The sequence below is a fragment of the Pituophis catenifer genome, unplaced genomic scaffold, assembly GCF_029215685.1.
Source record: "Pituophis catenifer annectens isolate HBS135680 unplaced genomic scaffold, rPitCat1.0.hap2 SCAF_16, whole genome shotgun sequence".
NCBI lineage: Eukaryota > Metazoa > Chordata > Lepidosauria > Squamata > Colubridae > Pituophis > Pituophis catenifer.
In genome coordinates this window covers 16712105-16732225 of record NW_027256896.1, presented here as the reverse complement: position 1 = coordinate 16732225, position 20121 = coordinate 16712105, and the positions used below count along the sequence as shown (strand labels likewise).

Here is a 20121-nt window from a genome sequence, read left to right as displayed (position 1 = left end):
AGCGAACCAGTAGTAAATCGTTTCAGATTTCACCACTGCTTAGAACATACTTTATAAATCACCATGGCCAGGTGCAACGCAACTGGACGTGGTAACGCAGCCATCGGAAGACTTTAAGAGGACTTTGTGGCCATCTCTAGAGATCTACACCCTAAGTAGGTGGAGGGCAACTAACGAAGCCGGGTTTAAAAAGTAAAATTATAACGATCGATACGTTTGCACTACAAGGAAATGAAGAGGGAATCTCAGAGCATCAAAGATTGTCTTGATAAAAAGAGGGCACTTGGATAGGAAATGGCCACGGCTACAAGTCAAGAAGACGTTCTTCACAGCTCTCCACGGGCCATTTAGTGGCACCACCAAAGACATCCACGTTATTGTCGACCCACGGAATGATGTTGCCCGGCATGTTGATGGAACAATTGGCAATCTTCATAATGTCGTCCGGCTTTAAGACTCTGTCCCAGATATTAAACTGGCTCATTTCTCCAACGAACGCTTGGGTGGCGTCAAACCTGCCTCCAACGGTGTCCTTCGAGACAAATGAAAGCAAACCATCGGTTAAAAAGGTAAAGGTAAAGGTTCCCCTCACACATATGTGCTAGTCGTTCCCAACTCTAGGGGGCGGTGCTCATCTCTGTTTCAAAGCCGGAGAGCCAGCGCTGTCCGAAGACGTCTCCGTGGTCATTTGGCCAGCATGACTCAATGCCAAAGGCGCACGGAACGCTGTGACCTTCCCACTAAAGGTGGTCCCTATTTTTCTACTTACATTTTTTGCATGGTTTTGAACTGCTAGGTTGGCAGAAGCTGGGACAAGTAACGGGAGCTCACCCCATCACGTGGCACTAGGGATTCGAACTGCTGAACTGCCGACCTTTCGATCGACAAGCTCAGCGTCTTAGTCGCTGAGCCACAGCATCCCTTAATCATCTGTTAAGACCAAGCAAATGCTTGTGGGTTTTTTTGCTTCAAAGAAGAAGAGTGTAAATCCTGAAAAAGGTAACTTCTCCAACTTGAAGAAGAAGAAGAAGAAGAAAGATGGGGAGGAGGAGGAGAAGAAGAAGGAGGAGGAGGAGGAGGAGGAGAAGGAGGAGGAGAAGGAGAAGGAGAAGGAGAAGGAGAAGGAGAAGGAGAAGGAGAAGGAGAAGGAGAAGGAGAAGGAGAAGGAGAAAGATGGGGGGAGGAGGAGGATGACTGTGGGTCCTTAATGCTCTCTGAGCTTGACTGTTTTTGTGGAAGATGTTTCATTACCCGACACATTAACATCATCAGTGCTAGAAGGGAGTGGAGGGTTGTTGTTGTTTTTTTAATTATCTCTTCTATTTATTATCTCCATCTAACAGTGATGGGGTAACCTAGTTGAGCAATGAAACATCTGCAAGGAAACAGCCAAGCTCAGAGAGCACCGAGGTTCCCGCCTATCATATTATTGCATACATAAATTATAAATGAAAAATAAATGAGAGGCAGCGGAAGAAACTGGGTTGGGAATAGAAATGTTTCTCTTCAGTGCTCATCATGTGCTCCAACACATTTTCTATTTCTTTCTTTATTTTCGCATCAGATTCAGCTGCAGATCCCAGAATTTAGTTAGAAAACAAAAACCGAAGTGGATCTGCCGCGGCTCACCTGTTCCTGCCCAAGGATCAAAACCCCTCCAGGTTTAATTGGATGCCAAGGGGCTAAATTTTCTCCGGTACCCAATTTCTCTCCATCCTGAAAAGCCTCCCACATCCCGTCTCGGGTGGTCCACGTAATGCAAATGTGGTGCCATTTTCCGTCGCTGATGAAGAGAGGGAGCTGGGCCACCTGGTCAGTAAGAAAATCAAAGAATTTAGAATGATTAATTGATTGGCCAAGTGTGGTTGGACACACAAGGAATTTGTCTTTGGTGCCTAAGCTCTCGGTGTACATAAAAAGACAAGATATATTCGTCAAGAATCATAAGGTACAACACTTAATGATGGTCATAGGCAGTGGTGAAATTCAATTTTTTTTTACTACCGGTTCTGTGGGCGTGGCTTGGTGGGTGTGGCAGGGGAAGGATACTGCAAAATCCCCATTCCCTCCCCACTCCTGGGGGAAGGATATTGCAAAATCTCCATTCCCTCCCCACTCCAGGGGAAGGATACTACAAAATCCCTATTGTCTCCCACACCTGGGGGAAGGATATTGCAAAATCTCCATTTCCACCCCACTCCAGGGGAAGGATACTGCAAAACCCCCATTCCCTCCCCACTCCTGGGAGAAGGATTTTGCAAAATCTCCATTCCCACTCCACTCTGGGGCCAGCCGGAGGTGATATTTGCCGGTTCTCCAAACTACTCAAAATTTCCGTTACCGGTTCTCCAGAACCTGTCAGAATCTGCTGGATTTCACCCCTGATCATAGGGTACAAATAAGCAATCAAATCATACTCGGAAACAATTAATATAAATTGTAAGGATACAGCAACAAGTTAAAGTCATACAGTCCTAAGTGGGAGGAGATGGGTGATAGGAACGATGAGAAGACTAATAGTAGTGCAGACTTAGTGAATAGTTTGGCAGTGTTGGTTGAGGGAATTATTTGTTTAGCAGAGTGATGGCGTTTGGGAAAAAACTGTCCTTGTGTCTAGTTGTTCTGGTGTGCAGTGCTCTATAGTGTTGTTTTGAGGATAGGAGTTGAAACAATTTATGCGCAGGATGCGATATCATTGTGATATTTTCTTTTCTTTTTTTTTATTGGAGGTGGAAATTTTGCGCGTCTTGAAAAGGAGAGGCTGGGCAATCAAAATCACATCCTTTTTATGTGGACTTTGGTGAAATCCTGTGCCTAAGGAAGGTGCACTGTTGCAATTTCAGAAGGATGCACGTGTCACTTAGCAACTCATCTCCAACTCTCCCGAGGGATTCATTGTTTATGAGACTCTGGTCACACCGTGTATTTTTTTTTCTCCTGCTTCCATCTCAACGACAACTTTTTGTGCCCTGATCAATGTTTCCCTTTCAACGAAACCACAGGCTGCCCCGTATCAATGGTTCTGTTGAACTTATTCGGATTTAATGTATTGCGCCAACAAAACCCAAATGAATGAATGGGAAAGGTTTCCCCCATCCGGTAGCGTCCGACTCTATAGAGTTTGATTAGATTAGAGTAACAGAGTTGGAAGGGACCTTGTAGGTCATCTAGTCCAACCTCCTCACCCAAGCAGGAGACCCTACACCATCTCTTACAAATGACAGTCCAACCTCTTCTTCAAAGCCTGCAATGATGAAGCTCCCACAACCTCTGAAGGCAAAGCTGTCCCATTGGTTGATGGCACTCACTGTCAGAAAATTTCTCCTCATTTCCAGGTTGAATCTCTCCTTGTTCAGTTTCCATTCATGATTCCTTGTCTGGGCGGGGGGGGGGGGACCATGCATTCAGATATGCAAGATTCCATCATTATAAGCTTGATGTCAGCATTCTGATGCTGCCATAAAAAGACGAGGCTTGACTTTTCACCTACTTATTTTCTCTGTAGATAATATCCCCTAGGAGATGGGATGGGAGGGGGGACATTCCTGTGGGCTGAGGTCAGAAGCTGGGGAGACTGACTTGGAAGATGGCCAATGAGAAGATGAGAAGATGAGAATTGGGGAACGGAAAGGGAAGGGTTTGGGGGTCAGAGGGTTAGTATCGGCTACGACGAAGTCGGGGCCAGATCTGTCGTACTCAATAAATGGAATATTTCAGCAAAGATTAATTGTTTGGGAGTGCAATTTATTTGAGATGACATCGAAATCTGACACTTGGTACAGCAACCAAACAGAACAGTTCAGACTCCCAATGGATGGTTCAGATTGCAGAAACAACAATGGCAACCATCATTGTATAGTGCATCGTCAGAAAAAGGGCTGACAAAATATCTGCATACCCCTCAGATCCTGGACATAAACTGTTTCCACTCCTTCCTCTGGACTGGCATTACAGGGCATTGCACACCAAAACACCTAGACGCAGGAACAACTTTTCCCCTTGTGCCATCACTCTGCAGAACACCTAATTCTCACAGTGCTTGTCTAACATCTATGTATATCTACCCATGTACAGTAGCGGCCAAAATTGTGGAAATCTTTTGGGAAAAGTGTATTTTCTAAAACTAGCGAATAACACCACTTTAGGTTTTTTTTAAAAAAAAAACTTAAAAAACCACCATAAAGTTATATATCAGTGGAAAGATAATTTAATCAAGAATGTAATGCAATAACTTTTATGGAGGATTTGCCATTAGAAGAGCAGTGACAGTATAGAGAAGAAAAGTGAAACAGGTAGAAAAAAACGAGATATACCAAAATTATCACCACAGAAAAAAAACGAGGTATACAAAAATGATCCCCATGTCAATTAATACTTAGTTGGGTAACCTTTAGCATGAATTACGGGGTTACAAAATCTTCCCATGGAGTGAACCAAGTCTTTTAGTTCTGCAGCTGTTATAATGTGAAACCAAGATTGAAGGATTGCTTCTATTAACTGGGTTATATTGCTGGGTCGCTTCTGACTAGCAAGTTTCTTTAGTCGGCTCCATAGATTTCCAATTGGGTGAAGGTCTGGGCTATTCCCAGGCCATTCCAGCAGTGGAATAGGATTATCTTGAAACTCCCCCCCCCCCAAAAAAAAGAAAGTGGTGTTATTAGCCATCAAACCTCAAAAATACACTTTTCCCAAAAGGTTTCCACAATTTTGGCCACTGTTGTAATGTAGTATGGCTACGGTATTATTTATCCTTCTTATTATCTTCTCTACTCACCCCTTCTTATTGTTAGAAAGATGATTATCATTATCCTGTTGCTATGTATGACCGCGGAATGCTTCTGTACCAGAGACAAATTCCTTGTGTGTCTAATCACACTTGGCCAAATAAAGAACGCAACTCATCAACAGTGGTGCTTGGCCCTACCTTGTCGTTGATCAGGAGTTCGATGGGGTTGTTCCCCCACTCGATCAACACTACTTCGTTGGTTTGTCCTGGGACGGCGTAAGAGAAGGGGGTCCCAATTCCAGGGGAGGCACCGGATTTCAGCCATAAGCAGACGGTGAAGGCGTAGAGTTCAGGCAGCGTCTTCTTGATCTTCCCATACAAGTAGTTGGTGCGGAGAGGGAGGGAGACTTTAAATTCATCCGGTGCTTTAAAGGCGCTGGTACCTAAGGGCCAGAAACAAAAATGATCTACAGGACGTGGGATTGTCCCGAATCGAGAGATTTTTGCCTTCTGATAATGATCAGATAAGAGGGGAAAATTAGCTGCTAAAAATGCACCAATGATGTTACCTATTTTGGTAATGAAACATTTGCAAGAAAACCACCAAAAAAGCTCAGAAATGGCCCAGGACCCCACATTCCTTCTCCTTCTCCTCTTCCTCCTCCTTTCCACAAACCCCATTCCCTTCTAGCAGTGATAATGTTACCTAGTTAGGTAATGAAACATCTGCAAGAAAGCAATCAAGCTCAGGGAGCATCAAGGACCACAAAGTCCTCCTTCTCCTCCTCCTCCTGTCTTCTCCTCTTCCTCCTCCTCCTTTCTACTGCTCCCCCTCTTTCTTCTCCTTCACCCTCCTCCTCCTCCTCCTCACAACCACAAACCCCACTCCCTTCTATCACTGATGCTGTTATCTAATTGGGAACATCTGCAAGAGAGCAACCAAGCTCAGGGAGCATCAAGGACCACAAAGTCCTTCTCCTCCTCCTCCTCCTCCTCCTTTCTGTTTCTCCACCTCTTTCTTCTCCTTCACCCTCCTCCTCCTCCTCCACTCACAACCACAAACCCCATTTCCTTCTAGCAGTGATAATGTTACCTAGTTGGGAACATCTGCAAGAAAACAACCAAGCTCAGGGAGCATCAAGGATCACACAGTCCTCCTCCTCCTTCCCCTCCTCCTCCTCCTCCTCTTCTCCACCATCCCCACTCTCTCCTAGCACTGATTATGTTACCTAGTTGGGTAATGAAACTTTGCAAGAAAACGACCAAGCTCAGAGAGCACCAAGGACCCCCACGGCTACTAAAATGTTAGCACGGGCGATGTCAGGCCCAGCCCAAGAATGACACAGAATAATCCAGCCAAAGTTGACTACGATTTATCACTTATAGCTTTTGTGTACACTGAGAGCTTATGCACCAAAGACAAACTCCTTGCGTGTCCAATCACGCTTGGCCAATAAAGAATTCTAAACAAACAATATATTGATAATTAGAGGAGGAGGAGGATGGTATTGTTAGCAATTAGGAGAGGCTGGCCGTGTAACCGTGGAAGAGATTGTTCGCCTTCTATGTCAGGGGAAAAAAATAAATAAATAAAGTAAGCCCCCATCATCCCGTAGAAATCACAGAAACGAATGCAAATCCCTAAGCCAGCAAAAAATGTAGGTCAAAACTTCTTCTTTGACAAGCCAATATTTCTCAGCCGTCTCTCTACTCTCCCCGCTCCAGACTTCAAGCAGGAGAGCATAACAAGGGGGTGTGGAAGGATGACAGATCTGCTACCATAAAAGGGCTTTGGACACTCAAGTGCTATTCAGAAGTGACTTATGACTGTTAAGGATGTGTAAGGGGCCTCTCGTTGTAAGATGTAAGGCATCAAAGGGAGGTGAGCCCTACTACTCTATAACTCAAATCAATGTGACCTTTCCGAATCCAAGTTCCCTCCGGATTGTGTTTTGGCTATGTGAAGGTCTGAAGGGTGTGATTTAAATTAAAAAAAAATTAAGGATAGTGGCTCCAGAAGGGCTATGGAAGCTTTGCCCCTTTCTGTATGCAACATGCAAAAAATATAGAGTGATATTTCAGACATATCAGCACAGTCTCTGGATTTTTTTCTCTCTCTTCTATATCCTGTGAACACCCTTGGTTGTGTAGGGGTGGGAGTGTGTATGCGTGTTTGTGTGTTCTAACACAATTCTTCATATTTAAGGGGAAGGGTGGAGAATCTGGCGTTGGCTCACTCCATGAAAGTCATCAGTACCATCAACTAATAGATGGTGGAAGGGAGGGAGGGAGGGAGGGAGGGAGGGAGGGAGGGAGGGAGGGAGGAAGATAGATAGATAGATAGATAGATAGATAGATAGATAGATAGATAGATAGATAGATAGATTGTTAGATAGATAGATAGATAGATAGATAGATAGATAGATAGATAGATAGATAGATAGATAGATAGACAGAAAGACAGAGAGATTAGAAAGGTAGGTAGGTAAGTAGATATAGATAATAGATAGATGATAAGAGATAAGAGTTAGATAAGAGAGAGAGAGATACTGTAGATAGGTACGAGAGAGAGAGAGAGAGAGAGAGAGAGAGAGAGAGAGAGAGAGATGATGGATGGTAGACAGAAAGAGAGAGAGAGAGATTACAGAAAGATAGAGAGATTAGAAAGGTAGGTAAATAAGTAGATATAGATAATAGATAGATAGATGATAGATATATATGATAGATAGAGACAGAGAGAAAAAGAGAGATGCCGTAGATAGATATGATAGATGATAGATAGATAGATAGATAGATAGATAGATAGATAGATAGATGAGAGAAAGAGAGATTAGGTAGGGAGAGAGGGGGGAGAGAGAGAGAGAGAGATGACAGATAGATAGATAGATAGATAGATAGATAGATAGATAGATAGATAGATAGATAGATAGATAGATATGACTGATAGATTATAGATTAGGTAGGCAGAAAGAGAGAAAGAGAGGATAGATAGACAGACAGACAGACAGACTATTAGAGAAAGAGAGAGAGAAGAAAAGAGAGATAGACAGACACTCAGGCCAATATTAAAAGATGCACCAATGGCCTCACGGGAGATAAAGTAGAAAACCATCCACCAAATTCAATGACGTTGCCTATCGGTTGCGCCAAGCGCTCAACGGGGGAATTTTCTAACGTGCTTCCGCTGCCCGGCATTCTCAAGGAGACCCAGAGCCCCCACCCAGTTTACCTCGTTCCAATTCAGAGACCCTTTCCAACAGCGCGTTCAAGGCAGCTTCCGTCCTCTGCCGGTGGGTGGAGGTCTCGTTATGGAGCAACCACTTCTCGTTCTCCAGCTCGGACACTTTGCTGAGCAGCTGGCGCTCCAGTTCTCCAAGCCGCCTCTGAAGCATCTCTCTAAGGTCGTTGGGCAAGGCTCCGACGGTCGCGTTGCCTCGAAGCTGGTGCTTTGGAAGACAGGGGTGGGGTGGGGTTAAATCACACGCCACCGGACATGAATGCCAACATTCATTTGTTTAATTAAGTAGCATCTTAATGTTCTCTCTGCGGGTATCTGTTCTATCCCAGCTCCGGATTCCCAAGGATTGTGACACACACCAACGGTCCTTATCAAAGTTATAATGTACCAAGAATAAACGAAGTCCGGCAAAGGTTGGCAACCAGCCCAGAAAACAAGATACGATAAGACACTCACTCTTCAAAAATGCTCTGTAATAATTACACATTGTTTCCAGCAAGAAATTACTAACTGCGTGCGACTTAAATAGGCTAAGGGAGTGGCCAATTATCCTCAAACCTTACTCTCGAGGAGACCTCCTCCTCCTGAGTAGCCACTCCTGCCTTTTGGCAGCCCTGCGTGCTCGAGCATTGAGGAGAGGCTCCTCCACTTCGCTCTCTCCACTTGAAGGAGCCTCTGGAGGTTCTGAAGGCCCAGGCTGAGTCTCTGCCTCTGGCACCACATCCTCTTCAGCCTCCTCGCTGTCCGACGTGAGCACCGGCTGTGCAGGCTGCTGACACGACCCCACACCAGCCTCCTCATTGTCAGGATCAGCCATGATCCGCGCAGGCCGCTGGCGGGCCACAACAGTGTGGCGTGTATGTGTGTGAAACTGCAAAGATATCAGTACAGCTCTTGCAATCATAGAACATAGAATAACAGAAGAGTCGGAAGGGACCTTGGAGATCTTCTAGTCCAACCCCCTGGACTGGAAGGCCCTCCAGATGTTCAAGTGGAAACGCCTAGAATTGTGAAGCCTCAATGCATCTAGATAAGAGAGCAGGATTCCTCTTTGGGTTATTTATTTTGTGCAAGAATCAAAGCTCCCCTCGTATTTGGCTTCCACCATCAGAAACGCACGTCAGAAAATCTGCATTGCTGTGGGTAGATTTCTCCGGAGTTGGGAGGGAAAGACAGATTGAGGGCACCTGTTCTCTTGCAACAGCTGGCTGGAGGGATTCTACCGTCTTTTATTAGACTCAGCTAATAGTTCCCCCAACACACAATCACATACACAGAGAGAGAGAGGGGGGGAGAGAGCGAGAGAGACTCTCTCTGTGTGTCCCTCATGTTGGATCGAAGCCAACGAGACTGCAAAGACACAAACATGGGAAAGAGAATCAACAGGGAAAGCCGTCTGCAGATACTAGCCATAGCTGCGTAGTCCAACGAATTCATTAAGCCAAGCATCCGTCCGCTGTTACTTATTTATAAGGAGAATGCGTGCCATGCCGTTCTTTCCAAATCAAATCTGAGATCATCTCTAACAAGGCCAGTAAAGAAAAGAAAAAAAATTAGATTCGATTGAAGGAGCCAAGAGAGATCTAGAAAGGAGTGGGGGGGGGGAAAGCTTGGTAGATTTCTGAAAGGGGATCCAAATAAAATCTGATTTCTTGAATGGAGGTTACTTCCAGGCCAAGGAGCTCAAATTGATTTTAATTTCCATTATGATTTAAGTGGACATTGAATAGGCCTAGGTCACAACATTGTCTAGCTATCCGAGAGATTAAGATATCTCAAAAAAATTCAGTAAGGCAAGACAATTTCCAAGCCACAACAGACATGACCAAGATATTAGCTTTGGGGAGACAAAATTGCAATTTTTATAGACCTGTCCATTAGCAGTTAGTGCTTTTGGTGTTTTATCACAATGGGATTTCCACACGCCATAAAAATGATCTTCAAAGAAGTAGAAGAGCCAATTTAATTGACTGAATGTCTCATTGATTGCAAAGAGTTTTCAACTCTTTCCTTTGGAAACACTGGCTGGGAAAGCAACCTCAGATATCCATTAAAGAGTGTTGGAATTTCAAATGTAGGTAGCTGCATTTACTCAAGGTTTTAAGGGGAAAGTAGGAGAGGAGGCTGAATTCTAAGGAAGGAAGGAAGGAAGGAAGGAAGGAAGGAAGGAAGGAAGGAAGGAAGGAAGGAAGGAAGGAAGGAAGGCAATGGACAGGAAAATGAAAATGCCTTCATTAATGAGATAGACATAAAATTTTATAGATTGCATTCATTGCAATCTATTTTCACAAGACTACCCATTTAACCAGATGTACAATCAGTTTTATTTCTTGGCTTTGTGGATGATCGGTCCTCACTTTCTCCAATCCTCTGTGTGTTTCCATGTTTTCTGGCTTCTCTCCCTAGTGTAACGGTTAAAAAATGCTTCGTTGCAGAGAATTTCAAGACCATGACTTATTTAACGCCTTTGTTTCCTTAGTAAATAATGCAACCCTGACAGTAAGAGTTTCTGAGAAATGAAGCTTGTTTGTGGAAATATCCCACTGGACATCCACTAATTATCCTCCTGATAATAACCTACGTGCATATTTAGCTCGCGACAATCTTCCAATGTGCATCTTCTCTTAGGCGACAACACAAATTCCAGCCCACAAGTTTGAAACCATGAATGTCCGTGCAAAGATGAAGGTGTAGGGGAAAAGGTCTCCAAAGGGGAGAGATAGTTGAATGAATTCACAAGTTAATCCAGGAATATGGAGTAGAAATAAAGGCAGGTTTTAGCTATGTTGCAACAAGTAGGTTGGAGCTTCACACAAAAAGAATTTTCAAGCCCTTTTCAGTGGCTGAATAGCAATCAATCAATCCTGCTTCTAAACAATCCTAAAATCAAACAATTCATTCATCCCATTTCCCAATAGGTAGCTGTAGATAACTCTCTCTCTCTCTCAGCCCAGCCCACCTCACAAGGTTGTTGTTGCGGGAAAAACAGGAACAGGAAGTAGTAGTAGACGTGTTCACCATTGTGAGTTGTTTATTAAATTTATCAACAGTATATGCACCTATCATACGCCATAACACAGTGTATGCATAACTGTAATATAGAGCTATCTCTAATATAGGGCAGATTTATAATGTGAAGAGATCAGACTGGGATGTTGAGATTCCCTTCTCCTTTTGACCATGAAAAAAAATGGGATTCCATCATCCATCATTACCTCTTAATTTTATGTCCCCGTTCACAAGATTATTATGCAGATGCAACCGGGTGAGAAAGAGAAGTAAACAATGCGCACTGAACTGCAGGAAAGGCAAGGCATGCAACTCTCTGTGACTGCACATCACTGCAAAGTGGTTGCATTAAATAAATCAGAGGGACCAGAAACAATCAGTCATCACCCTACGGAAAGATGAGCCAATAAGCAAAATGTTACAGAAACTTCAGTTTTCTCTCTCTCGCTCTTTCTCTCTCTCCTTCCCTCCCTCCCTTCTTCTGTCTCTTTCTCTCTCTCTGCCTCTCTGTCTTTCTTTCTCTCTCCTGCATTCTCTGCCTCTCTCTTTCTTTCTTTCTCTCTCTCCCTCCCTCTCTGTCTTTCTCTTTCTTTCTCTCTTTTCTTTCTCTCTATCCCCTCTTTCTTTCTTTCTTTCTTTCTATCTATCTCTCTCTTTGTGTCTTTCTCTCTGTCTCTCTCTGTCTGTTTTCCTCTCTCTTTATCTCACTCTGTCTTTCTGTCTCTTTCTCTGTCTTTCTCTCTCTTCCTCTCTTTTTCTTTCTCCATCTTTCTATCTGTCTTTCTCTTTCACTCTGTCTCTCTTTCTATTTCTCTGTCTTTTTCTCTCTTCCTCTCTTTTTCATTCTCTATCTTTCTGTCTATCTCTGTCTTTCTTTCTTTCTCTCTCTGTCTCTTTTCCTCTCTTTTTCTTTATCTTTCTCTCTCCCCCCCCCCTCAGGCATCACCCTATCCAGAGAATACCCGTCCATATACAAATTCCCTCCACACACCAAGATCTCCTCAATCTAATCTCTGCCTGGGAACCCTGCAAATAGTTAATTAATTTATTTTGTTTATTAATCAGATTTATACAGCCACTGCTTTGAGAGGGCAGCAGGTGGGAGGAGGCGGGAAGCTGGATTCAGCCACCTTGCTCACTGGGGAGTTATGAGTCAGACTTTTGGATTTAGATCAAGCCAGGGGTCAGATTTCAGCCCCATTTCTGATTTTCCGTGAGCTCGAGACCAGCAGTTCCTAGTCTCCTTCCTAGGCAAGGGCGGTTGCAAGAACATTGAACGGAAGAAGCCATGGAGGTTAACTCTTCCAGAGCAAAGGAAAGGGAATGCCAAGGAAACTTTTCTCAAACAGAAGACCATCTCGGTGTGTCCCATCCCCGCCCCCCCATCACACAATCTCTGGAAGGGTTCAGCCGGGTCTTGAAACTCTTCCCTACCCTTCAAACTAGCATCTTTTTTACTTCTCCTGCAATTTGTTTTTCTGCAGCCTAGATTTTAAGCAAACACACACACACACACACACACACCCTTAAGAGAAAAGTTGCAAGGGGAGACACCAATCCTTTGTTTTCAAGACCTTCTCCGCCCCTCCCCTCGCCCCCAGGTCCATTCCCAAAAACTCTCGGTTTCTCGCGCCCTCCGACCGGGGTTGCCTTTCAGCACCACGGACAGCTACGGCGCGTTTCTTTCAGCACCACGGACAGCTACGGCGCGTTTCCCGCGCGTCTCCTTCGCCTTCGCATCTAAGATGCTCGTTGCCAACTTCAGACCCGAGTTTGGAGAGGTTCCTACAACCCCACCTACCCCCATCTGCCCCGACTCGCTTTGGGCTCTCACTTACCCCCGAGGTTCTCTTCCCCCTCCCGTGTCCAATGGACCTCTTCCCCCTCCCTTCCGTCCTCACCTCCAGATTCTCCAAGCGATCCTTGAGAGTTTGCATGGTTCGGGTGAGCTGGTCAACGATCTTGCCCGGGTCGCGGGGCAGATCCCCCATGGTGTCCTTGCTCTTCCCCAGCTCTTTCCTCCACGGGCCGCCTTTGCCGTCGGAACTCTCGCACCGGCCCAGCTTGCCGCTCAGCTCGCGGATGGTCTCCCGCTGGTTCCCGATCGTCTCTTTCTGCTGCAGGATGGTTTCCCGCAGCTGCAGCAGGGTAGCCTTCAGCTCTTCCTCGGGGGGCAGCAGCCCTCCCCCTGCCATGGGCACCGAGGGCAGCGGGCAACCCGCGTTGGCGGCGTCCAGCGGCAGCGAGGTGCAGACGAAGCGACTTCCCGGCGGGGTGTCTTGCGCGCCCGCCGGCGCCCCCCAAGCCGAGAAGAAGAAGCCGGCCAGGATGGGCAGCAGCATAGCGGCCAGATGCGGGGACCGATCTATTGCATGGAGGGAGGCGAACGTGGGAACGGGCGCGAGCGAGAGGAGAGTCCCGTTTTCGGCTGGCTTTCCCTGCAGAGAAAACCCGAGGAGGAATCTGGAGTTGAGCCGGACGCGCAACAGCTACGGGAGCGACCCGTCCTCGAGTAAAGCATCCGAGCCAACTCCGCGCTCCGCGCAACCCTTAAAAATGCCCAGCCGTCTCGGGAGGGGCGGGGGGGGGAGCGAGGAAGAGGGTGAGGCAGCTGGTTGGCTGAGCGCCCATCGGAAGTCACGCCCCTCCCTAGGCCCGGGACCATGAAACCCTGAGAGGCGGTGACGGCGGGAAGGCTTCTGATTGGCGGGGACCCGAAGGGAGGAGGGTCCGAGTCTGGAAAAAGAATTCACATTCATTCGTTCATTCATTTATTTATTGGTGCAAAGATCCGGACGGCCGCTGAGGGGCAGGGACGGGATACTTTGGGGACTCTTTAGCCTGCCATCTGTTGGTCGTCCGAATTTTATTTATTTATTTATTTATTTATTTATTTATTTATTTATTTATTTATTTATTTATTTATTCATTCATTCATTTATTTATTTATTTATTTATTTATTTATTCATTTATTCATTTATTCATTTATTTATTTATTTATTGCGGCGTAGATCGGGTTTAGTTTTGCATTTAATGCTCTCCGGCGTTGCAGACTTAGAGAGATTCGGGGGTAGTGTGTAGCTAGTAGTGAATTCGCCCATCTTGGTTATTTGGGAAGATTGAAACCATGGGCAAAGCCAACTTCTTTGGTTAGGATTGGGGTGGGATGAATTGGGTGGACCCAGAGAATGTTTTTACGGACCCCGGTTACAGAGGTTGTGTGAATGTGAAGAGCGAGCCAGTAGGGAGATTCGGACAGGTTTTCCTTATTTATTTATTTATTTATTTATTTATTTATTTATTTATTTATTTATTTATTTATTTTTGAATTTATATACCGCCCTTCTCCCCCTAGGGACTCAGGGCGGTGAACAGCCGAAATTAAAATACATACAATATAAAAGTTAAGATAGCTAAAATAAATTAAATCAATCGGCCCCCAATTTAAAAACCCAAAGCTCCCAGTTAAGTGCTCCCATTTGGAGAAGCTGCTCTTTCTTCAGTTCTCCCCCCCCCTTTCCTATCTGATAAGGTTTTTTTTGCCAGGATAAGAGAAAGTGAATATTGGTATATCTATCTATATCTATGTCTCTCTCTCTCTCTCTCTCTCTGTCTGTCTCTCTGTCTATCTCTATCTCTATCTCTATCCATATCCATATCTATCTATCTATCTATCTATCTATCTATCTATCTATCTATATGAATGAAGGTAATTTTCTGGCTGGAAAGACATTTTCTTAAAGAAGACGTGTTCAATCTTATCTGTCTCCTGTGTGTTTCACAGTTCTGAAGATGGGATTTAGATTTTGCTGTTTTGCAAATGCAGTCTGGGTACAAGTTGAAATCCCTTCATGGACTATATGAATATCATCTATATAGGTCTATATAGATATGCATTTGATTAGACCATGTTAATACTAAAAATACTAAGAAGCAGAGACATCACCCTGCAAACAAAAGTGCATATAGTCAAGGCGATGGTTTTCCCAGTTGCAATGGATGGCTGTGAAAGTTGGACCATAAGGAAGTGAGAGCCAAAGAATGGAGGCCTTTGAACTCTGGTGCTGGAGAAGATTCCTGCAAGTCCCTTGGACTGCAAGGCGATCCAACCGGTCAGTCCTAGAGGAGATCAACCCTGACTGCTCTTTAGGAGGCCAGATCCTGAAGAGGAAACTCAAATACTTTGGTCACCTAAGGAGAAGGAAGGACTCACTGGAGAAGAGCCTCATGCTGGGAAAGACTGAGGGCAAAAGAAGAAGGGGACGGTAGAGAATGAGGTGGCTGGATGGAGTCACTGAAGCAGTTGGCATGAGCTTAAATGGACTCCAGAGGATGGTAGAGGACAGGAGGGCCTGGAGGAATGTTGTCCATGGGGTCGCGATGGGTGGGACATGACTTTGCAACTAACACCAACATGGAAAGCCTAGTGTTCTCCCATTTAGTATAGTACCCATGAGTCTTCATCATCAGTTGGGATGCTGGCAATCATGGTTCCAGTTTAAGTGGAAAGCTCTTCCAGGTGTTTCCAGGGGGAAAAAAATGTTCCCACAAATATTTCATGCACATATTTTCTACCTTCAAATGTTTCTGAGGATTTTGATCAAAGACGCCCAGCTGTCTGCTCCAAAATTTATGCCATCACAGGCGCCTTGGCTTGTCAAATCCCAGACAGTTATGTGGCTAATGAGATGTCCTCTAAGGCTGGATTCACACAAAACACAAGCCATTATTTAACCGAGATGTACAGAATTACATCACAAGGGTTGGGCTTTCCCAATGTGGCAAATCAAATTGAAATAAACCACATTCAGCCCTAAAATGAGCTGTAATTCTCTCTCTTTCTTTTCTTTTTTTTTTTCCATTTTCTGAATGGCTAAAAATGCCACTTTGTGGTGGGAAATAACTGGAAATTGCATTAAAAGCCTAAAGAACACATATCGCAGCTTAGCACAATAATGCTAATAATTCAGTAGTGAACTGATCTTTTGAACCAAATGATTGAATTTTGTCAACACTTCCTACACCCCCAAATGTTTAGTGTACATAAAAGTAAAGACGTATTATTCCAACCAGCCTTTATCGGCCCTCTTTTTGTAACTATAATAATGCTGTTGCTTAACAATAATGCCTTCTATTTTGGACTTGACAGCAAATCCACCCAAAGGAAGTACGTAGGATGGCTAAAAACAAAACTTAAATCCTAAGCAAACCAGAAGTAAGCATCAGAAACCAGCAAAAAGGGTGACAAACAGCTATTAAAATCAGCCAGTTAATAAGTGCCCAGAATGCAATCATGTGAGATCACAGAGGAGAGGTTACTAACAGATTGTAAGTAGCTCTGGGGTGGGGGACATGGTGATTTTGAATAATTAAGGGATAGGTTGTACATTGAGATAGATAGATAGATAGATAGATAGATAGATAGATAGATAGATAGATAGATGATAGATGATAGATGGATGGATGGATGGATAGATAGATAGATAGATAGATAGATAGATAGATAGATAGATGATGGATGGATAGATAGATAGATAGATAGATAGATAGATAGATAGATAGATATGGATAGATAGATGATGGATGAATGGATAGATGATAGATAGATAGATAATAGATGATTAGATAGATGATAGATAGATATAGATAGATTAGATAGATAGATAGATAGATGATGGATGGATGGATAGATAGATGATGGATGGATGGATGGATGGATAGATAGATAGATAGATAGATAGATAGATAGATAGATAGATAGATAGATGATGGATGGATAGATGATAGATAGATAGATAATAGATGGTTAGATAGATGATAGATAGATAGATAGATAGATAGATAGATAGATAGATAGATAGATAGATAGATAGATAGAGATGATGGATGGATAGATAGATAGATAGATAGATAGATAGATAGATAGGTAGGTAGATAGATGGATAATAGATAGATGGATGGATGGATAGGTAGATAGATGGATAATAGATGGATAGATAGATAGATAATAGATAGATAATAGATAGATAATAGATAGATAGATGATAGATAGATAGATAGATAGATAGATAGATAGATAGATAGATAATAGATGGATGGATGGATGGATGGATGGATGGATGGATGGATAGATAGATAGATAGATAGATAGATAGATAGATAGATAGATAGATAGATATGGCTGACAGACAGATAATTTGATGCTAATTACGACAAGTGAAATAAATAAAAAAACATTCTCAGGGACCTACAGGAACAATAGTCCATCTCAAACCACTCCAGAGGGCTAAAGCATCTGGATGCACATCATCTTTGAGAAGCAACGCCAATTTAAGAAAAGCAAGCCATGGTCGTAAATGAAACACTGCCTCAATGTGCCATTCTCTTTGCAAGCCTGATCTCATTCACTTATTGTTCCACCCTAACCACCTGCCTGACCTCACTCCACACCTGCATCCAATCGCAGGTATATTCTAATTGCATAACTCCATAATTGAAAGGGAGGGGTGTGTGTGTGCGAGTGCTTGAGAAAGAGAGAGAGAGAGAGAGAGAAAGAGAGGGGGGAGAGGGGGAGAGGGAAAGGGAAAGAGGGAGGGGGAGAGGGGGAGAGAAAGAGAGAGAGGGAGGGAGGGGGAGAAAGGGGGAGAGAGAAAGGGAAAGAGAGGGAGGGAAGGAAGAGATTTGCATAACTATAATTGAAGGGCTTGTGTTTGTGCGCGCATAAGAAAGAGAGAGGGAGGGAGAGGGAGAGAGGGGGAGGGAAAGGGAAAGAGAGAGGGAGGGGGAGAGATTTGCATAACTAACTGAAGGGGGTGTGCGCACGTGAGAAAGAGAGGGAGAAAGGGAGGGAGGGAGGGGGAGAGGGGGGAAAGGGAAAGGGGGAGAGGGACAGAGAAAGAGAGAGGGAGGGAGGGGGAGAGTGGGGGAGAGGAAAAGGGAAAGAGAGAGGGAGGGGGAGAGATTTGCATAACTATAATTGAAGGGGTGTGCGCGCGTGAGAAAGAGAGGGAGAAAGAGAGGGGGGAGAGGGAAAGGGAAAGAGGGAGGGGGAGAGGGGGAGAGAAAGAAAGAGAGGGAGGGAGGGGGAGAGAGGGGGAGAGGGAAAAGGAAAGAGAGAGGGAGGGGGAGAGATAGAGAGAAAGAGAGGGAGGGAGGGAGAGAGGGGGAGAGTGGGGAGAGGGAAAGGGAAAGAGAGAGGGAGGGGTGAGATTTCCATAACTATAATGGAAGGGGTTGTGTTTGTGCGCGCATAAGAAAGAGAGAGAGAGAGAGAGAGGGAGGGAGGGAGGGAAAGGGAAGGAGAGAGGGAGGGGGAGGGAGGGAGGAGAGAGAGAGATGCTGCAATTGTGGGGCTGAGTTTTGACTTCAATTAACCCACCCTGCCCTCTGCTGGCTAAAGAGACAAATTCGCACTCGTTTCTCGTGTTTACATTCATGCACCTGGTTAAGAGGGAGGGAAAAGCTCTGATCCTTTCTTTGGTCCCCTTGGGGCTGTTTTTCAACAAGGGTGTGGCTTTCTCCCCTTCTATCCCTCACCGGGGTCTTCTGGGTCCCCTCTAGCCCCCCCAGACTCTTTTCCTTTTCTTGCTGCAAACTCCCAAGCTACCCCCCCCCCCTCACTTCCACCCGCTCCGACACCTCCTTCAACATAAAGAGTTTTGCTAGTAATTTTTGGACTGGTGTGTTCCATTGCTTGGACATTGCTATTCAATCATTGTATACATTTTTGGGGGGACGTGGTGGCTCAGTGGCTAAGACGCTGAGCTCGTCGATCGAAAGGTCGGCAGTTCAGCGGTTCGAATCCCTAGCGCCGCGGAACGGGGTGAGCTCCCGTGACTTGTCCCGGCTTCTGCCAACCTAACAGTTCGAAAGCAGGTAAAAAATGCAAGTAGAAAAATAGGGACCACCTTTGGTGGGAAGGGAACAGCGTTCCGTGCGCCTTTGGCGTTTAGTCGTGCCGGCCACATGACCACGGAGACGTCTTCGGACAGGGCTGGCTCTTCGGCTTTGAAACGGAGATGAGCATCGCCCCCTAGAGTCAGGAACGACTAGCACATATGTGCAAGGGGAACCTTTACCTTTACCTTATAGATTTTTTTAAAAAAAAAAATCTTATACATCTGTTCCCGAGAAAAAACTAAAGAAGTTATGATCTCACAGCATCCAATTAATCAGAACTGTATTCCAGGATGCATCCTTTCTTTCCTTTCTCTCTTTCTGCCTTTCTTTCTCCGTTCTGTTTCTTTTTCTCTCTTTCTGCCTTTCTTTCCTCTTTCCTCTTTTCTTCTTTCTCTCTGAACCTCTTTTTCTTTTTAATTCATTTTCTCTCTCCTTTCTGTTCATTTCCTCCTTTTTCTCTCTTCCTTCCTTCCTTCCTTCCTTCCTTCCTTCCCTCCCTCCCTCCCTCCCTCTTTCTCTATCCCTCCCCCCCTCTCTCTTTCTCTCCATGCATTCAACATATTCTTTTTTGGTGTGTTTGTCTCTTTTCAGGGGCTAGTAAAAAAAATGCATTTGCTCCTAAGGCCACTAATCTGAATTATCCTTATTTTGTGCCAGTCTGTATTGATGACTGCAGCAGTGCCCTATTCAAGAGAGATTACAATGTATAATATTCCCATTTACAACAGGAACTTTCGTGTTGTTCTTTGCAGGATTGTGATTTATAGTAAAGCCAGGTGGGAATATCAGATGTTTTATGGGGAATGGAGAGAGCTAAACGCCCCACCGCCGGATCAAATTCAGTTCGCCCGGCTATTGAATACACTGGCATACAGTACTTGCAGAAGAGGATTATGAGAACAAAGAGTTGTTAAGCATTAAAGCAGTGTATCTTTTGCCTTGACAGGTAGAGTCAATACAATTGCAGAGGCCTCTAATGTAGGCAATGTAAATAATGCCACACTTACTTGGAGACACCAAGCACAAGACAAATTGAGTTGGCGGTCTAATATTCCTCTTCACGCCCTTCAGTATGATGCATGTTTCAATCTGACACCACTCAACAGAAGAAAAAAGATCTAATTGTTGACAATCCCTATTTCTGTTATATACCATGACTATTAAGCTACAAGGGGCGTTTTAGCATTTAAGAGCAATTTACAGCTTAATATATCAGCTATTTATTGAAGGGGTGGGTGGGTAGAGAAT

The 20121-nt window shown here is 44.5% G+C and overlaps 1 protein-coding gene across 1 annotated transcript; it reads right to left on the bottom strand.

The window, feature by feature from the left end:
* Positions 1 to 304: 304 nt before the first annotated feature.
* NPTX2 (neuronal pentraxin 2) lies at positions 305 to 13315 on the bottom strand. The gene is made up of 5 exons (XM_070955346.1): positions 12875 to 13315; positions 7956 to 8172; positions 4925 to 5169; positions 1630 to 1809; positions 305 to 532 (listed from the first exon to the last, which is right to left on the bottom strand). The coding sequence occupies exons 1-5, from the start codon at positions 13313 to 13315 to the stop codon at positions 305 to 307; spliced, it is 1311 nt and encodes a 436-aa protein (XP_070811447.1).
* Positions 13316 to 20121: the final 6806 nt, after the last annotated feature.

Bases quoted from the DNA above. Each gene is read 5' to 3' on its own strand.
- NPTX2 (XM_070955346.1), bottom strand. From the start codon at position 13,315: ATGCTGCTGCCCATCCTGGCCGGCTTCTTCTTCTCGGCTTGGGGGGCG. The intron at 8,173-12,874 runs GTGAGGACGGAA...TGTCTTCCAAAG, and splicing joins ATCGCTTGGAGAATCTGGAG to CACCAGCTTCGAGGCAACGC. The intron at 1,810-4,924 runs GTAGGGCCAAGC...CTTACTGACCAG, and splicing joins AACTCCTGATCAACGACAAG to GTGGCCCAGCTCCCTCTCTT.